Below are 16,993 nucleotides of genomic sequence, written 5' to 3'. Positions count from 1 at the left end.
AACCACTGACAGTATTTCATGTTTTGCACAACGATGGAAAAGCTGTGACATTTCTGAGCAACACCTTTATGGTGACAGTCACACAGGATGACTCCAAATGCAAATGACAGCAACATGCACACCTGGCTAAAGCTAGAAGCTTTCTCCCAAAAGAATATCTGTGATTAAAATGATGTAACTTTAATACTTCTATTGACTTGCGTGTCCTACTCAGTGTTTTTTAACAAGGCCTTCATGCCCGTTAACACCAAATGCTTTTCCTTTAGGAACTTCATCCTTCCAGAGTCCACTGCGTGTTTACAAAGTCCTCATGTTGGGTTTGTAATGCTGGGAGTTTCCAACCCAATTTTGTTTCCCACCCCTCCAATCCCCACTCTCAAAAAACCCCAAACCCTTCAGAAGTTGCCAGTGCAAACACCTTCTATCAATGTAGAAGATATATTTGAACTTAAACCTTTGTGCAATTTCCAGTTTCCTTCAAAACCCCTTAAAAACTCCTTGGCACAAGGGCTGAAAAATACTCGGCTCCACTTAAACTGTCAAACACAAGGTGATAGAGTGTAAATCAGAGTTGAATAAAATAAAAAACCCAGAACTGCAGCTTTTATTAGCCAGCTTTACAGTCTCTTGTATACAGTACATTGCACAGCTCCGCCTTCACAATAACGCTTCCTGTATGAATATTGTGCCTTCCATGATGCAGTATAATCAAGGCAACTTACAGAACACTGCTGAGTTTATATCAAAATAAACAGAAGATGTAACCTTGGTTTATAATGAACATCCAAATTACCATGTACAATTTGCAGTAGACTCTGTAATGAGCTTGATATATAAGCTAGATGACAGTGAAGGGGGAAAAAATAGTTTAAACTATCAAGTTTCCTCTTGAAATGTCTTTTCCCAAGGCACTGTGAACAAGACTGTTAGCAATTCTCAATGACTAAAAACACCAATGGGAATATAAATATTTCACACAACAACCACCGTCACATCATCAGCTATTCTCTTATTCTTTCCCTTAAACAACGCCCCTGAAATTTGTTTGGTCCTTTGAGGGGGTAATCAAATTATCTTCTGCAACATCACATATTTGTATTCAATACATCTATAAATCAAAGCTTTGTTGGATTATTTAACCCTTTCACTGTAAAAACTAAAGGTTTTTCCTCACTATTTCTGAACAAATCTGCAAATTCAACTTGATTCTTAAAAAAACCAAAAAGCAGAAAGGGTTCAAAATCAAGCAAAGCCCTGTGTTTTTCAAGAGGAAACCATGCAAGAGTACATAAAAAGGCAAAATTGGCTACTTGAAAACCAAGAATTGTTTTTAATGCATTGGCCAAGGAAAATAAATTGCAAAGTTCTGTGAGGTTTTCTAAAAATTTACAAGAAAAACCGATGGGCAGTTCTAGTCAATCCAGATGTTCTTTTATCCTGTTTTAAATGACAACAAATACAGTCTCACACAATACAACTTCATCTTGACTGCAAGAGACACTCCTGTGTGATGCCTTCAGCATGACAAAATTACTGGGCAAAAAGAAAATTGGCATTCATTTCTTCAAGGGCTGATAAACAGAGGCATTGGGGTCAAGTCCAGAAGGGCTGGTCTCCACAAATTTGGAAGAGTAATGTGGGGAAACAGGACTCAGAGTGCTGGTGGCTGCAGTGTATGTTATGCTGGGCATTACTGCCATAACTTCTGCAATCTTCTGTTTTAGGTCCTTGATTTCCTGATCTTTTTGAATTATTTGCCCTGAAAACAGCAAATGACATCACTTAGAACCAGCAGCATGTTCTCACCTGCCACCAACTGTTCAATGCTAAGAGCTGGTGAACCAAAACACCCAGGAGACATTCACTGTCTAACACGGCATCAGTAAAAGCACAACTTGGTAACTCCTGGTTTGCGTTGAGGTGAATTACCTCTAGTTACCACATCACACAACTAGACATAGCACTTCTATCAGGTTATTATCCACAAACCAATTATTTCTACAGCTCGACTTGGCTCTTTTCCATTCACCTTTTACAAGCACCTCACAAGAGCACAAGCGTTTGCTTCTGAAATGTGTTCTTCAACTCAACCCCCTTTGTGCACGCTCATATCATCACTACAGCAATTAATAAAACTAAAGAGAAGCACCAAGGAAATGAAACAATTCCTCACTGTAATCAATTTTTCCTGCAGCCAAGCAAATTTCTGCAGGGAAATTAAATAGGGGCTAAATCAAAAGGTTATTTAATTTTGCTCCGTGGTTGCTAAACGTGGGCAGGGGGTTATCGTTGGTTTCATGCTCCCTCTGGTGGCTGCAGCACCAGTGCCCACGCTAACCTCACCAGTGCCAAGTTTAAAACTGGCTGGGTTATTTTGTTCCCCCAACGTTTAGATTGTATTTACTTCAAGAGTAATAAAATACTATTAGGATTCAAGGAGAGGGGCTTAATAGATGGCAGCTATTATTTACAATCTGGCTCTTTAAAAGAAGCAATCCAGCTTTAAGGTAATGGCTTATAAAAACAGAGAAAAAAATCATAAATTAAGTCAAACATCCATCTTGATGGAGTTTTTTTTAGTTTAGTAGTTTGGGCAATCAGGTCAGCTGGATTGCTCAGGCTCACATTCACAGAGCCACAAAAGACAAAACCCCACTGAAAGCTGAAGTGCTGAGAGAGGGCTGTAGCCCACCCCTAAATAAAGAGGTAGGATATTCTTTTTGCTCTATCATCATGCTTTCAGTCAGTTCTATGTGTTGAATTAAACTATCCTGTGTTACCTTGGGCAATCTCAAGCTGCCGTTTTGCATCTCCTAATGCAGAGAACAGATCCAGCTTGATCCTTGTCTCTGCACTCAGGCTGTTCTCTAAGTGCTGTGTTTTATCCTGCATGGCTGAAAGTGCTGACATTAACACCTCTGTATCCTTCTCATTCTCCTTGTACTTCCGCAGTTCCTGGAGGAGTAATTAGGACAAATGTTATTCTCATCGATTTCACATGTGAGATACACTGAGAAGCCTTTCTCTTCCCCACAGCACACCACTGGGCCTGGTATTAATACTGTAAAATTAAAATGATGGTTAATTAAGGACACTGTAATATTACCTCCAGTAATTATACGCAACCATCACAAGTGATTAAAGCCATATTGTACAACTCATAAATACAGTGCAGCGAGCAAGTACCATTTACTCTGCCTCTCAGCCCTCTCTCATCCGTATCAAGAGCCTCCACCCAGGAGCCCTCCTCAGCCCTTCCAAGCAGCTGGGCCAAGCTGTGGAATGTGACAATGCTTCCCACAGCAAAATGGCTGCAATGGGGACTGATGATGTCTTGCTAAACAGTTTAAAGTGATACTAAATAAGCACTTTAGGCTACTTCAGTTGGCTGATGAAAGGGATTTCTAAGATTTCTTTATCTCAGAATACTTCCCACATTGAAACCAGCTGTGGTACAACCCCAGAAACTTGGAAAAAGGAAAAGGAGGGAGTGAGGATTCTGCCCACAAGAGCCAGGCATCTCGTGGCAGGGAAGTATGCATGAAAATTCTGACTAAGGAAGAACAGTACATCTTTTAAGAACAGACAATTTAAAGGAGTAAGGTCAACTTCAACTCACACATTTGAGCTCTTAGACTCTAACATGCAAGACAACACGTCTGCTACAAGCTCAGCATAATCTACTTTCAATATTCAAGCACTATCACAAATAACCCTAAACATGTCTGGCCAGTGATTGAGACTGCATAGAGCAATCTGGCTTGCTAGCATTGAAATTTAAAATGACACAGACTGGCAACAAGCTCCTCACATTAGATGAAAACTCTTGAGGGGATTTACATTCTCAGTCTACCCAGACCATTGGTTTGGGGAAAAAAATTCTATTAATTTAAGCAATGGAATGGTGTGGAGCTGAGACTATTAATCTCTCTCATACCCATCGTCTTGCAAACAAATGTCTTGATGCAAGACATGCAAGACAGACATCTGAAGAACGTAATTCTTGAAGGTGTTGATTGCCTCCACCAGTTCCCGAGGGCTGAAAGCACTCACTCCTTGTGATGCTGATCTAAGCCCCTGGTGCTTTCTCATTACCTGAACTTTCATTTCTAGTTCTCGTATCTGATCTTCTTTCAGCTTTATGTCAATTGTTAGCTTCTTGCACTCTGTCTCCAGCTCCCGGATACGGTTCCGTAAAGTTTCAGTACATTCTCCTCTGCACAAAAAACATTGAGATGCTGAAGCAAGTCCTCCCACTGCCTTAACACAACTAGACCTCTTAACACAAATACAGCTTTTTAATAAAGAAATAAATACCAACTATTCCTTTATGTACAGAAGAGTGGAAAATGCTGCCCCAAATCCCCCCCAGACATATCTCAGTAATATTCTGGAGCTGAGCTTGGTCTGGGTTAGAACGAAGTACCTTGTAGCAGCAGCAAATGCGACAGCACGTGCAGCAGTTGCTTCTTCCAACTTCTTTCTTTTCTTTTCTTCCATTAATTGTTTTTCTACAAAGGCTCGTGCCTCCTGCTCTGCCTTTAGTTTCTTCTCCAACTGGCTGATCATTTGTTTGTCTTTTTGTTTCATTTGTACAGCATTGTGTAATCTGGAAGGTAACAGGTATGGGATTTAACGGAGGATTTGACCTACTGAAAATAAATTGCTGTCAATGGTCCCACACGAGTCTTGCTGGATTTGCCAGCAGATTTTGTCAAGACTTAACACAATACTTCCCCTGACTACAATCAGCAGCACTAACTTAGTGTAGGAGCACCTACTTGTTCTGAAGCAGCTCATTTTCCTGGCGGAGCTGCCCGATTTCAGACCGAATCCCCCGCTCTGTGTTGGTCAGAGAACTGATCTGACTGCGCAGCTCCTGCTCGATCTGCCTGCTCGCCTGCAGGTCAGCCTTTAACTTCTTAATATCTTGTTCCAACCTAAGACAGACAATTTTAAGAGACAATTTCAACTTTATTTCCCAGTTACCCAAAGGTTCACGCATGTGATATAAAAATCACAGAGTGAACATCGTGCCATCTGCCAACCCCCCAACCCTTCACACTTAAAATAATCAGCTCTCAGAAATTATGTTTATCCTTGCTAAATAATAATGTTTTATATAACTCTACATATATAGCTCTATTATAGCTATACACACACTTCATACCCTCCCACAGGAATTTGTTTTCCTCCATGCACTGCAGAATTGTAGAACATATTCTATGGAATTACATTTTTCTCTAAGCCTGAGAGGTTGTAACCAAGGCCAGAGGCACCTCTGAACAAATTCTACTTTTCTCACCAAATTAAGAGTTTCATTTGTGAGTTCTAGCCGAGTATGGATCACGCTGCCAAATTCTCACCTAAATGTGGTTTGTTCCTTGAAGCACATGATGTGCATGGTGAATAACCAGGATGTGTCAAGTCATCCACAGCTCAGGAGTCAGTAAATTTATTTTTAATTGTTCCTGCACAAGAACCATCTGCTGTACCTTTAACTGTAGCTTTAGAAAGTTCTTCAAGGCTCATGCGAGCTTATTACCAGAACTGGTTAAATAAAGCCCAAGTTGCACTCAGTTCCCCTGAAGTATTTCCCCACATTTTTAAATATTCCCCAAATATATTTCAAAATGTGTTTATTCTTAGAATAAAGCACATCTCAGGTGAATAATGAACCATTTTTTATGAGCACAGTTACATACTTATTTAAAGCAAATATGCCTCTCAGTCGCTCACGCATAACCTCATTTGCGCAAATCTCATTGAGTCGCTCACCCATAATCTCAATGACTGAAATCAGTCAGATTTCAAAGTTTTTAAATGTTTATAAAGAAAACAGAGATTTTTTTTTTTTTCCTAAAGTTCCACACAGAATTAGTGGTTGTTGAATATTAGGATTTTGGGAGAATTGTCACAAGAGCCCAAATGAACAGCCCTTACTGATATTCACTAGTACAGGTGAACTGTTAGAGCTTTTTGTCCCCAGAATGAGAACACTTCACTTCTTTGGGCTTCAGCGCAGGAAAATCTCAAGCTAAAATGCTAGTGAGAGCTGTAATGATATGAGGCATAAGAACATCCTGTGTGAATTAATCAAGAGGTTAAACGTGGAATCGTCAGACTTCTGGAAATCCATAAAAGTACATCTGTAACAGGCTAAAACTGCACTGAAGAGGTCTACTGGGTAAATTAACAGCAAGAAAGAGCCTATAAAGGATCAGATCCCACTTTCTATAGCTGTACTAAGTTGTCTTTCTAGCTGTACTTGAACTGCCCTACTGATAAGATTCATTTCTTTTAATATCGTAGAAATTGTGGTCAAATGTGCCTTTAAATAAAAAAAACAAACCCACCCCACCAAAGTTCTACTTAGAAGGCAAACAGTAACAGCACAAAGCAAATACACATTTCAGATGGAAGACCACAAATCATTTCAATACCTTGCATTCTGTTGTAGGAGGAAAAGAATCTGCAAACCTAACTAAATATTCCTTCAAGCATGTAACCACAGCACACAAACCAAAAATGGAAAACCCATCAGCAGACATTATTAGGTATGTATCCTCCCAGTGCTCAGTATGTTAAGTGATGGAGCTGGAGAGTTGTTGGGCAATGATATAGCAGTTCAATTTAATTTTCCAATAAACAGTAACTCAGTGTTTTAGAAAGAGCAAACTTAGTAACTGAAGAGAGTAAGATGCTGTAGGAAGCATTAAACTGTTGTATGCCAACAGCTGACTGGTTTTAATATAGGTTTTCATAAATAGGTGAAAATATGGTTGGAAGGACAACATAAAGGAATGCACAGAAATCACACACACTTTACACTGACATTTATCTATAGATTTCAACATGCATGTCTGTAATAGCGATAAGTGTGAACGTAAGAAAGTTGTAAATATCCTTTCCCCTATAACTATGTCAAAATGTTCAAGTAAGATATACCAGGATTTATTCTGGGTATTTAGAATTCCAGGAAAAGAACTGACCAGGTAAAGCTCAAATAAATCAAGGAGTACTGGCACAGGACAAACCGAATTTGTGTTTCTGGCAACAAAGCACTGACATTAGTTCCAACTTCTGAAGCCATCTGGTTCATGGCACTCCTGCAGTTCCAGGGAAGGCTCTGCACCCGCAGTGCTCGTGGGGCTGGTCCAGGCTGTGCTGTAAAGAGAGCTGAACCCTGCAGGATCCATGAGCACACACAGACGTGAGCAGAGAGGATGCTGCTTGCCAAATCAGGGGAAATATATAAGGCCACAGCCTTGCTTTTTACTCAGCCTGGGTAAAAGTGTCCAGTCAAAACTGTGTACCTTAAATCTCTAAGTACTGCGATCAAGAAGCGCTGCACACTCATACATCACTCAGATCCTGCCTGAACACTGAATGAAAGCCAATGGCTGTCCTTCCACCTTTACTTTTCAAGCATGCTCCAAGCATGAAATATTTACCCTTTTCCAGGATTAAACTCAACAATAATTGTTCAAACCCTGGGTGCTTCCACTGTTTACGAAAACCCAGTAGCCATACCACTAGAACGCATCCAGACAGACCAGGCACCAAGAGACAATGACTGCCCACGAGCAGCAGGCACTGCCTACCCGCAACCCTAACTCACTACATGCTGCAGAGGAGCTGCTGCTTCTCAGAAACTGCTAGCAGGTATAAAGTGGGAGCCACACACCTTGCATGCCCATTAAAACACAAGCTTACAGTAGGCTCAGCAGTTCAAGAATGGCAACTGCACTGGTTCAACTTACCCTAATCCAAGGATTCTGGACTTCCATGCACCCGTTTTTCAGAGCACCTTGCAGTCAAGAGTCTTTATTTTGTTGTGAAACAATCTCTGCTATCAGTACAGATAACCTAACTTAACAGAGTAAGAGATGTAAACCACGATCAACCTATGGACAGTGAGTCATCAGCTACCGTAGAGCAACTCCAAAGGGGCAGAAGAGAATTAACAGAGGAAACTCATCTCTTTCAAGTCAATGGCAGACAAAACCATTGGAAATTTATCTGTCCATGGACTTGATTAAAAATACATTTTAAAGTAAGATTTTACCAGATTTTAATTATTCCTTTTCATTATGCTATAGTTTTTACTACAGTTTTAAATACCAAAGCAACTGTTCTCTACTATTTAGAAAGCAAATAAATGCTCCTCACTATCTGAAATGAGTTAGGAAGCTAATAATCCATCATAATGGAGGGACCAAATGTTTCCTGTACAGTTTATCTCCCAGACCTGCCACAATTAGCTAGAGATAAAACTTCATTAAAAAAACCAAACCACATCAAGTTAATTCCCCCTCAAAACCACATGTACTCCTTGCATCCTCCACTGTGTAACCACGTTCTTATCAGTCTCATAAAGTTCTGCCAAACATTTTCAGCCTAAACATGTCATTCCGTGGAACAGCAAGTCAAAACTGCTCTGTGTGCAGACAGAGGGGTCATCCATCATTTTCCCAGGAACAGGAGGAGATGAAGAACACCCCTTCTGCCACCCGCTTTCTAAATTGGAAGCACATCATCAAGGTAAAGCAATGCAATGCCATGAAGAAAACTGTGCTGCTACAAGCACAAAACAGTGGGTGAGCTCCCCCTCCTGTAAGTCTGCACCACTACTGCAATGATAAACGACCCAAGATGACAGCATTTTTGAAATTATTATTATTCTTTCTACCATTTCATTTTCTGCTTAAGTCTCTTCTTTCCAGGCTTATTGGGAAAGTTATTTACAGGGTGGGGGTGAAGAAAACTAGAGTTCTAGAAGATGCTTTATTGCTGCACAAACTACAAATCATTTTGATACAAACCTCTTTTTCAGATGAGGGTTTAGCTGCAGATTATTACATTGTGCTGTTTACACAACCAAGGCCAATTCTTCTTTTCAGTTTGCCATTACTATACATGCAGATTTACCCATTTTCTTTTCACAGCAGTATATCACATCATTCCTGATCTCGCTGATGAAGAGAATTCATCAGTAATCACCCCCAAGACTAAGTATTCTTCCAAATGCTTCAGGGAAACTGATGGATCAACTTAAAGACAACTCAATTCAGCTTAATGCTCCTAAGTATTGATGACTGGTGAATAACATACCCTTGTTGCTTAGTTACTCATTCAGTTAACTCAATTCCATAATCACCTGGCAATTGTACACAAATTAAAACACAATTTATATAAAAATTAAAGCCTCAGAAGGCACTCAGATGCTTTTCTAAGAAACCCATTTTCTTCCTTGGCTCTGTTCTGGCCCAGTCTCTTGGCATCTGCATCCCCTGCAATGAACCTACTTCTCTGTAGTAGCCAATGTGACCCCACAGCACTGAGGTTCTCCTGCTGTAGCTAACAGGCTGTTCCTAGCAGTTTCTCAGAGCACTTTGCATTACCAAAAAGACAATAATCCACAGAGAGAAAGGGAAGTTATTTATTTTTCTCTTACAAAGAATTAATCTAAGCAGGTGGCCTTTCAAAAGGTTTTTTTTTCTGTTTCTGAACAGTCCAAGCACTATGTTGACAGTAGCCTTGAAAATGATCTGCGAGAAGGATCATCTCCCAGATTTCTAATTCACATTCCTAATGCTTTTTCTTCTCTGTTCTATACTTCCCTTCACTCCCATTATATTGCATGAAACGCTGACCATCTCCCCCAAGCAGCTGACAGCAGAAAGCCTGGGACACTAATGCCATTTCAGACAAGTGGGATAAGAAAGCAGCAGCCGTTACTCTTAGGACATCAACAGTGCCCCAGGATGTACAATTATGAGTATCATTATCATTTACATTAAAACCTTCACGTCTGTCTCTGCAGGTAACATGGGATTTTAGTAAAGCAAAAGGTGTGGGTAAACCAGCTCTTGCTTTGCAGAGATTTTCCTTAGTCCAACTGCCAGAAGATGTCATTGTTATCTCTGAGAATAATTAGTACATGAGACAGGTTGTTTCCACACCTCATGTGCCAACAGCAGGACCTCTCTGGATACAAACAGCTTTGCCAAGCTGCACTGCCAGGTTTTCGAGTATGGCTTTTTGTGCCTTTCTGGGTTTAAGAGTGCAAATAGCTAGAGACAGGACACACAGTGTAATACGCAACACACACGAAGTCTGCAGCAATTCCAGCTTGGACTTGTTCCATTTATCAACCCCTAAACCATGAACAAAACCTGCTGCACCTCAGAAGTGACAGTGAAACGGCAACAAGAAGCCAATCTGCTCTGTACCTACTGACAAACAGCATGAAGTATTACGAGATACCCCACTCATCCCTCTGCTAGATCCCCAAAGCATTCCTCTTGGCTCAGTTACCAGTGTTGGGAAATAAACAGCTCAGATCAGAGATTCAATTACTAAGTTCTTGACAAACAAACAGCAGATTTCAGCATCCACTGGAAGTACACACTTATTTCAATTGCAGGAACAAGCCTCTAACAGGTTACTTTCAAGGCTGATCAGCAGGGACACAGAATCTTGAATCACTCTCCTCTAGCAATCGAGATGACAGTAACACAAGATTCACTGAAACACCTAGAGACGGGGAGCAGCAACTTCCTCTCCTCTATGCACTAACCATTTACCAGACAGAGCAAGAAGAAAACCTTAGTGTTTCAAATAAGAGCAATAATTTATACACAGAATATAAACTTAATCAGCAGTACCCTTTCAGATATGTGTCACATCAGGTAGTTCAGAGAAAAAGTTAAGCAGCATGTAAGACTCTCTTGTTCCCAAATAACCCCTGTTAATCTGAGCCCCCAGCAGTCCTAAGGCATACTTTACATTTAATACGGGTTAGTCAGCCCAAGGAAGTCATTTGTGCACACAAAAGGAAAGCAGCTTGGTCTTGACATCCTGCTGCGAGTCTGCTGGACAAGAAGTTATAAAAAGCCTCTTTATTTGGAAGCTGAGCAGATCTGATCTGAAAGTCGGACACAAAGGCAAGAGTCCACGCAGCCCTTTTCAGGCTTCAGCACCAATGCAGACTAAAAGTTTAATAACAGGAATGAGTAACACTACTGGAAGTGGAAAAGATGATGAACAAATGCCTTACACTCCAGGGACAGGATAACTGACAAGTTTTAAGAAATAAACATGAATTTTTAAATTTAAGTGCATTCCATCCCATCCAATTTGTCAGGTAAGTTTATGCTTCCATTGTGTAGGAGTTACTCAATCTGAATAGAAGCTACATTTCAAGAATGATTTCAGTCATCTCATTTGTAAGAAACTGTGAGCAGCAACACACAGGATGTTGGTGTTTTAAGTGCTCCTGGCTTGCCTGCACAGGGAAATCAGTGTTCAGTGAGCAGCTACAGGGATTGCTAACACAATAGCCACATCACAGCACACATCACAGAGAAACACTTGACAAACAAGAGACTGAAGTAGCTTAATTCTCCTTCTGGGCAGACTAAGGCTACCTTTGCACAAAGCCACACTCAGCATACACTGTGTACTCTGTCCCTACCCAGTGAATTAGAGGAGTAAGAATTCTGTAAGGGCACAGTCTAGTTTATTGTCTCTCCACTTCTCCACTAGAAAACCTGCTTTGGACAATGACCATGACCACCTGGTGTAAGCTCACATCACAGCACATAAAAATTTCAATGTGTAATTTAAAACATATGAGGTTTAAATCTCATTTCTTGTCATAGCTACATGGGACAAAAGCCTGAGTCTGGCAAGTCATTCTATAAAAGCACTTCTCTTTTCTCAGGACTTAGGAATTATGTTTTAAACTGCAGCAAAGCTGAACTGACCTGTTTTCTTCAGTGAGCAAGTGATATAAGGAGTACAGAGATGCCCACCTGAAACTGGCAACATACAAATACAGCAGTCCTCTACAAGCTTCTTTAGACGCAGCTTTGCTGAAGAGAGAGCCATCTGTATCCCATTAACCTTGGCTGAATCCGATTCACAGATTAGATTGATTAACTGGTTTCTTATTTTCTTCATACAAGCTCTCTCTAGACATTAGGTATCAATTAGTCTGGATCTGTAACTGGCAGAGGTACACCAAGCAGTGGCAGAGTGATTATCAGAGGAGAAAAATAACATTTTCATCGAAGGAAATGTATTCATACAGCACAAATCCTCAGAGACAGACCAGAGTCAAAACTCCTATTACAAAAGGAACCTTCAGGGCCAGTGAACCCAATCTGCCAGTTAAGTTGGCCAACAAGGGCTTGAACACAAGAGTTAAGCACATGAGAAAAGGAAAAAGATAGACATAAGCCAGGAGTGGTAAGAAAGCCCATATCTGTGCAGCAGTTTTGTTCTAGATGTATCTCTATCCACAATCTGAACATTTCCTCCCTCTTTCTTACAAGTACTTGTTCTGGTAACATGACAGCACTGTATGTCTTGACTTACACATTGCAATTACTTAGCTGCATTTCACAAATACATCTTTATTGAAACTTCAGATAAGCACCTATAAAGATGTGACTTTTTCAATCTTTGTAGTTCACAAAGCAGCTAAATTAAATCCCGGGGACCTATACTTAAACCAGCAGACATGCAAGCAAGAATCTGAACTTAGAACTTTTAGGGCTTGCATAGTAGCTGATACTTTGCATCCTTACCTGTGAATTGAAGATTAAAACAAAAGCCCCAAATTTGGGGCTTTTCAGGGGAAAAACAAAACAAAAAACTAAGACCAAACAACCTGTTCAGGAACCACCAAACCCCACTGAATTCCATGGAGATTTAAAGGTTACTCCATGAAAGGTTTGTCAAGAACACATCCACTGAGCCCTGTAATTGTGATTCTCCACATTTCTCTCATGCCCTCTATGAAGCAATTGCCAAACCTATTGATTGTGCCTCACAACACCCCTGTGAGGTAGGTAAATATTGTGTACTTCCTTTCTAGGAAGCGATTTGCTCAAGGCTGCATAGCAAAACAGAGGCAAAAATCAGGAACAGAACTCAAAAGGCCTAATTCCTAGTTATCTTATTCCATTACTAGCCAATTCTGTTGTCTTTATGGGATCAGAAGTTGTATTTTCCTGAGGGGAAAAAAGCTCAGATGTACTGGAGAGAAGGGAGGGTAAGACAGGCTGTTACACAATGCTCAGATCAAACTTACCTTACCAGTGCATCTGGTTTGCTTAGCTGGTTATTAGGAATACAGTTTTCCATTAAGTCCTTGTGTGTGCTTGGGCTCTTGCTGGCACACTTCTGCTTTTTCTCATTTTTAGCAGATGAGGAGGGGATGCTCCCATTCGTTGCACTGTGGCTGCGAGGTGAGGAGTTCACCACTCCACTGACGTTTTTGTAATTTTTGGATGAGGCAGTGCATGAGTCCTCTTTTAAGAGGTTTTCTGTACTTCCAACAAGATCATTATTTAATCTTTTACTATTGATATGGTTTTCCATATATTCAATTTCTTGTATTTTAGAGTCTACAGGTTGCAAAATATTGTTATTTATTCCAAGGTTGTGTTTCTTGGCATCCTTGTCCTTTTCTTTCCCTTTTTCTCTATATTCTAGCTCTGGCAACGTTGCAGATAATTTTTTATTGGCTGGAATGCCTCCATTGTGCTGCAGAAGTATTGAGGAATCCATATCAGATAATCCTTTGGCTGCTGCAATACCAAAACAAAACAAAAAATACACTTAGTTCATTAAATCAATATTGTGACATACAAAGAAAAATCATTAGGTACACATCAATCTTTCTGCAGCAAGCAATCAGTAGTAGAGTCTATCTAGAAAAGAATATCAGAAGTCACATGGTATTTTAAGACTTTTTTATCATTACTGGCAGGAAACAGGGATTGAATAATAAATACTTGTGCTTCATAAAGCACTGACTGGATTGATGCAGTTGCTAATGAAGAACTAACTCATTTCTACTGCCATACTAACCACTGCCAAAACCATTTTATTTCTGGCTCCTCTGTTTCCAAGTTCACTGTACTTTCAGCAAAACGTGGACTAACGAAGCTTTTCCTTAGCAGGTTTTTTAAATAGCAGATAAAGCAAACACATTATGTAGTAAGTATAACTTGCCTTCCTCTGCCTCCCTCTCTTGCCTTTGTAGCATCTGCTGTTCTGGGGGCAGAGCTTGCTGGAGAAGCTGCATGTAGAACTCGTTCTCCTTCTGCACTTCTTTTTGTTTTCTTAAACGCATTTTGTAGCTGACGTAACTTTTAAAGCCAAAGCCCAAAGTCACAACAGGGTAGCCAATACTAGGAAACAAAGCAACATTATCACTCAAAATGTAAGCATAATAGCAAATTAATAAATTAATAAATAATCATTAATAAACAGTAATAAATTATATAGCTGGAATACATCTAGATGACCACATTTTACAGAAAATCATAAAGAAAAAACATTTTTTGCTGTACAATAAGGTTACAGTTCAAAAATGTAGGCACCTCTTTATTGAGATAAAATTACAGTTCATTACAGACAGCAATTAATTGTAGCACAGATTAAAGGATTATGACAATGGAATTGCACTACGCAGAGCAAAGACAGCTTTTAGACAAGCACCAGATTAAGAATCATGCATCTTCTAAGCAGATAACAGCCAAACACAGCAGAAGTTCCCAAGTTTTGTTCCTAGAGGGTCATGTAATATGTAAGACATTAAAGTGGGAGATGTGTTAGCAACATTCATCCAGAACAGTGGAAGGAGAGACCGACCCTTGGCTCCATCCTTTTGCATTCAGAAATGAAGAGCACATCCCTCTTCCAGCACTCTTTAAAACAGAGACAAAATACCACCTCTGCAACAGGCCCTGTGATCCCTTCTCACTGCAGCACAGGCTGAGAAACAAAAGCTGGAGAAGCCACTGCAACATAGAGCTTTGGGGCTACCATGTTCTTTGAGGAGACAAAAGCTGTGAGCCGAAGTGCCATCACCTGCCCTGGGAGAGCTAGAAGTGACCCTGGAGGTAAAGCCTCAGTAACCATCTGCCTCTGCTGAGGATGGCCACAATTAAAGAGATCTGTGGGCAACAAATGGTCTTTGGAAATTCCTGTTTAGGGGATTGACCTTGAAGCTGTGAGTGAAACCATCTCATCTCTAAACTTGGTTCTTCCACTGATGTTACTGACAGATACAATATGAAATTTCACTTCCAGCCAGACTCTGCTATTCCATTTGCTGCTGGGCATGACAGAAGCATCACAGAATTTGGGAATTATTTCTTTGTGTATCAGCTTCATCACGCAGAATTTGAGTATCACCTTGTGACAAGTGCACCAGCACAGAATGCCAACAAATCCTGCTGGAGTATTCATTAACAGGGATACCCAATCAGTGAGCTAACATCCCTGAATCAAAATAAACAGATCTTTGACAAGTATTTTAACATAGCACAGTGAAGTTGCATTTTAAACACTGAAAGTATCCTAGACCAGGGGAGAACTCGGATGCAGATGACTATTAACCACCACAATCTTTTCATTCTTTGCTCAGTAACAGCACTGTGCAAACTGCATTTCTAAGTCAGCTGCCAGAATGCCAGAATCATTTGCATATGCATCTGACATTATCTCTGCCGAGGCTTCTTTTGTAAAGCTGTGTAAAGCCAGCTGTAGCTACAGTGCTAAAACTCTGATGACAAGCTGAAATGTTTGCATCCAATTCAGCAGCAGAAAGACCTTTCTTCACAGCTCCTAAAGTGCTTTTGTAGCCTATTATAGAATTTAATTAGTGTTTAAGGGATTTATTGCACAATGTAGACAATATAAATTGACAGATGTCTAATTTATTAGAGGCTGTACCACAGGGAACTGGACCAAATGATTCCAGGAAAAACAGGACACATTTTAAATGTAGCCCAATCAATGGATACTAGACAAAAAACCTGTGGAATAAGAGTGCATTACTTCCAGGAAGGGATACTCTGAAGTTGAGTCTTTCGCCTGAATTCACTCTTATCACTTCCAAAGAAGTAATATAATAAGTAGTGGTTGCCTTATTTTCTGTCATGATTTTCAACCTGAATCTTATCCACTTCCTCTTGTGAATTATGAAAGCAGACACTCATGCAAGCCCATCTTGTTGAAGGGGAAAAAGAGGAGTGCTTTGTTACAGAAAAAGAGGATTATTTTTTTATAATGATATACATAAATTATCAGTGAAACTATTTTGCTACTTTTACCATCTATTCATTATATGAATACAAAATTTGTAACCTGCTGACAGGAAACACTAGGAATATCCATGCTACAAATTCCCTGCAGCTCACAAGCACTGGATCTTCAAGAAAGGTTGTACTTGGTTATTGCTTAGCGTACATTGACTGTTTAATGACACGTGTGAGGGGAGAACTGAACAGCCAAGCCATAAACCAATATGAGAAAGCCCTGAATATTAATTTCTCTGGTGAAATAAAGATAAGGAGAAAAAGAAAACACTTACCAGTGTGCTGCAAATGGACGACAAAGGTCTACATGGAAATTTTTTAAATCTTTAAATCTAATGGCTGCTTCAATATAAACAAAAAGTATCCACAGTGATACTGTTGGTAAGCACACACCCCTTTCTATTGACAGAAGAAAGAGAGAAAATCACCTCAGTAATACGTTACAAACAGCAAATACTTTAAAGTTATTTTTAAAACATTCCAAAAGGGAAATTTTCACAGACCTACAGGGAATTGTGAGAGGTTTTGTTCAGAATAAAGTATCAAGGATGTCTTTATTTTGACCCAAATCTAAACTTTCATCTCCTTATCTTGCTTTATTATTTTTATAAGACATCGGTGAAAAATAACAGATGCACAGCTAATGAAATAGCTTGGCACAAAAGCCTACCCAGAGAAGGAACACAAATGGAAGGAACTGCAGAAGATGAGGTAATGTTACAGCTTATGATCTTTGAGTCAGAAGTGGTAAGCTTGGACTACTCTTTCACTCCAAGTTAGGTATATCTTGGTAGCAGCAGTGAGCAAACCAGCTGAGAAAACAGGAGTGAGTAAGCACAGTACTGGTTACTCCATATACAGACAAGAGCCTG

General features: G+C 40.0%; 1 protein-coding gene across 1 annotated transcript in view; it reads right to left on the bottom strand.

Moving 5' to 3' along the window:
- Nucleotides 1-576: 576 nt before the first annotated feature.
- The window catches only part of TMEM57 (transmembrane protein 57), a gene marked incomplete at its 5' end in the record, with an annotated part of 18,728 nt that continues 2,311 nt past the window's right edge, over nucleotides 577-16,993 (bottom strand). The window contains 8 exons of the mRNA XM_010024985.1: nucleotides 577-1,759; nucleotides 2,781-2,955; nucleotides 4,096-4,216; nucleotides 4,427-4,609; nucleotides 4,782-4,940; nucleotides 13,103-13,598; nucleotides 14,029-14,207; nucleotides 16,397-16,520. Coding sequence (XP_010023287.1) covers nucleotides 1,557-1,759; nucleotides 2,781-2,955; nucleotides 4,096-4,216; nucleotides 4,427-4,609; nucleotides 4,782-4,940; nucleotides 13,103-13,598; nucleotides 14,029-14,207; nucleotides 16,397-16,520 — 1,640 coding nt within the window. The remainder of the gene's footprint in view (nucleotides 1,760-2,780; nucleotides 2,956-4,095; nucleotides 4,217-4,426; nucleotides 4,610-4,781; nucleotides 4,941-13,102; nucleotides 13,599-14,028; nucleotides 14,208-16,396; nucleotides 16,521-16,993) is intronic.

This window comes from Nestor notabilis, unplaced genomic scaffold, assembly GCF_000696875.1.
Source record: "Nestor notabilis isolate BGI_N333 unplaced genomic scaffold, ASM69687v1 scaffold30870, whole genome shotgun sequence".
Taxonomy (NCBI): domain Eukaryota; kingdom Metazoa; phylum Chordata; class Aves; order Psittaciformes; family Psittacidae; genus Nestor; species Nestor notabilis.
The sequence above is the reverse complement of the archived record's forward strand: the minus strand, read 5'-3'. Positions and strand labels throughout refer to the sequence as shown.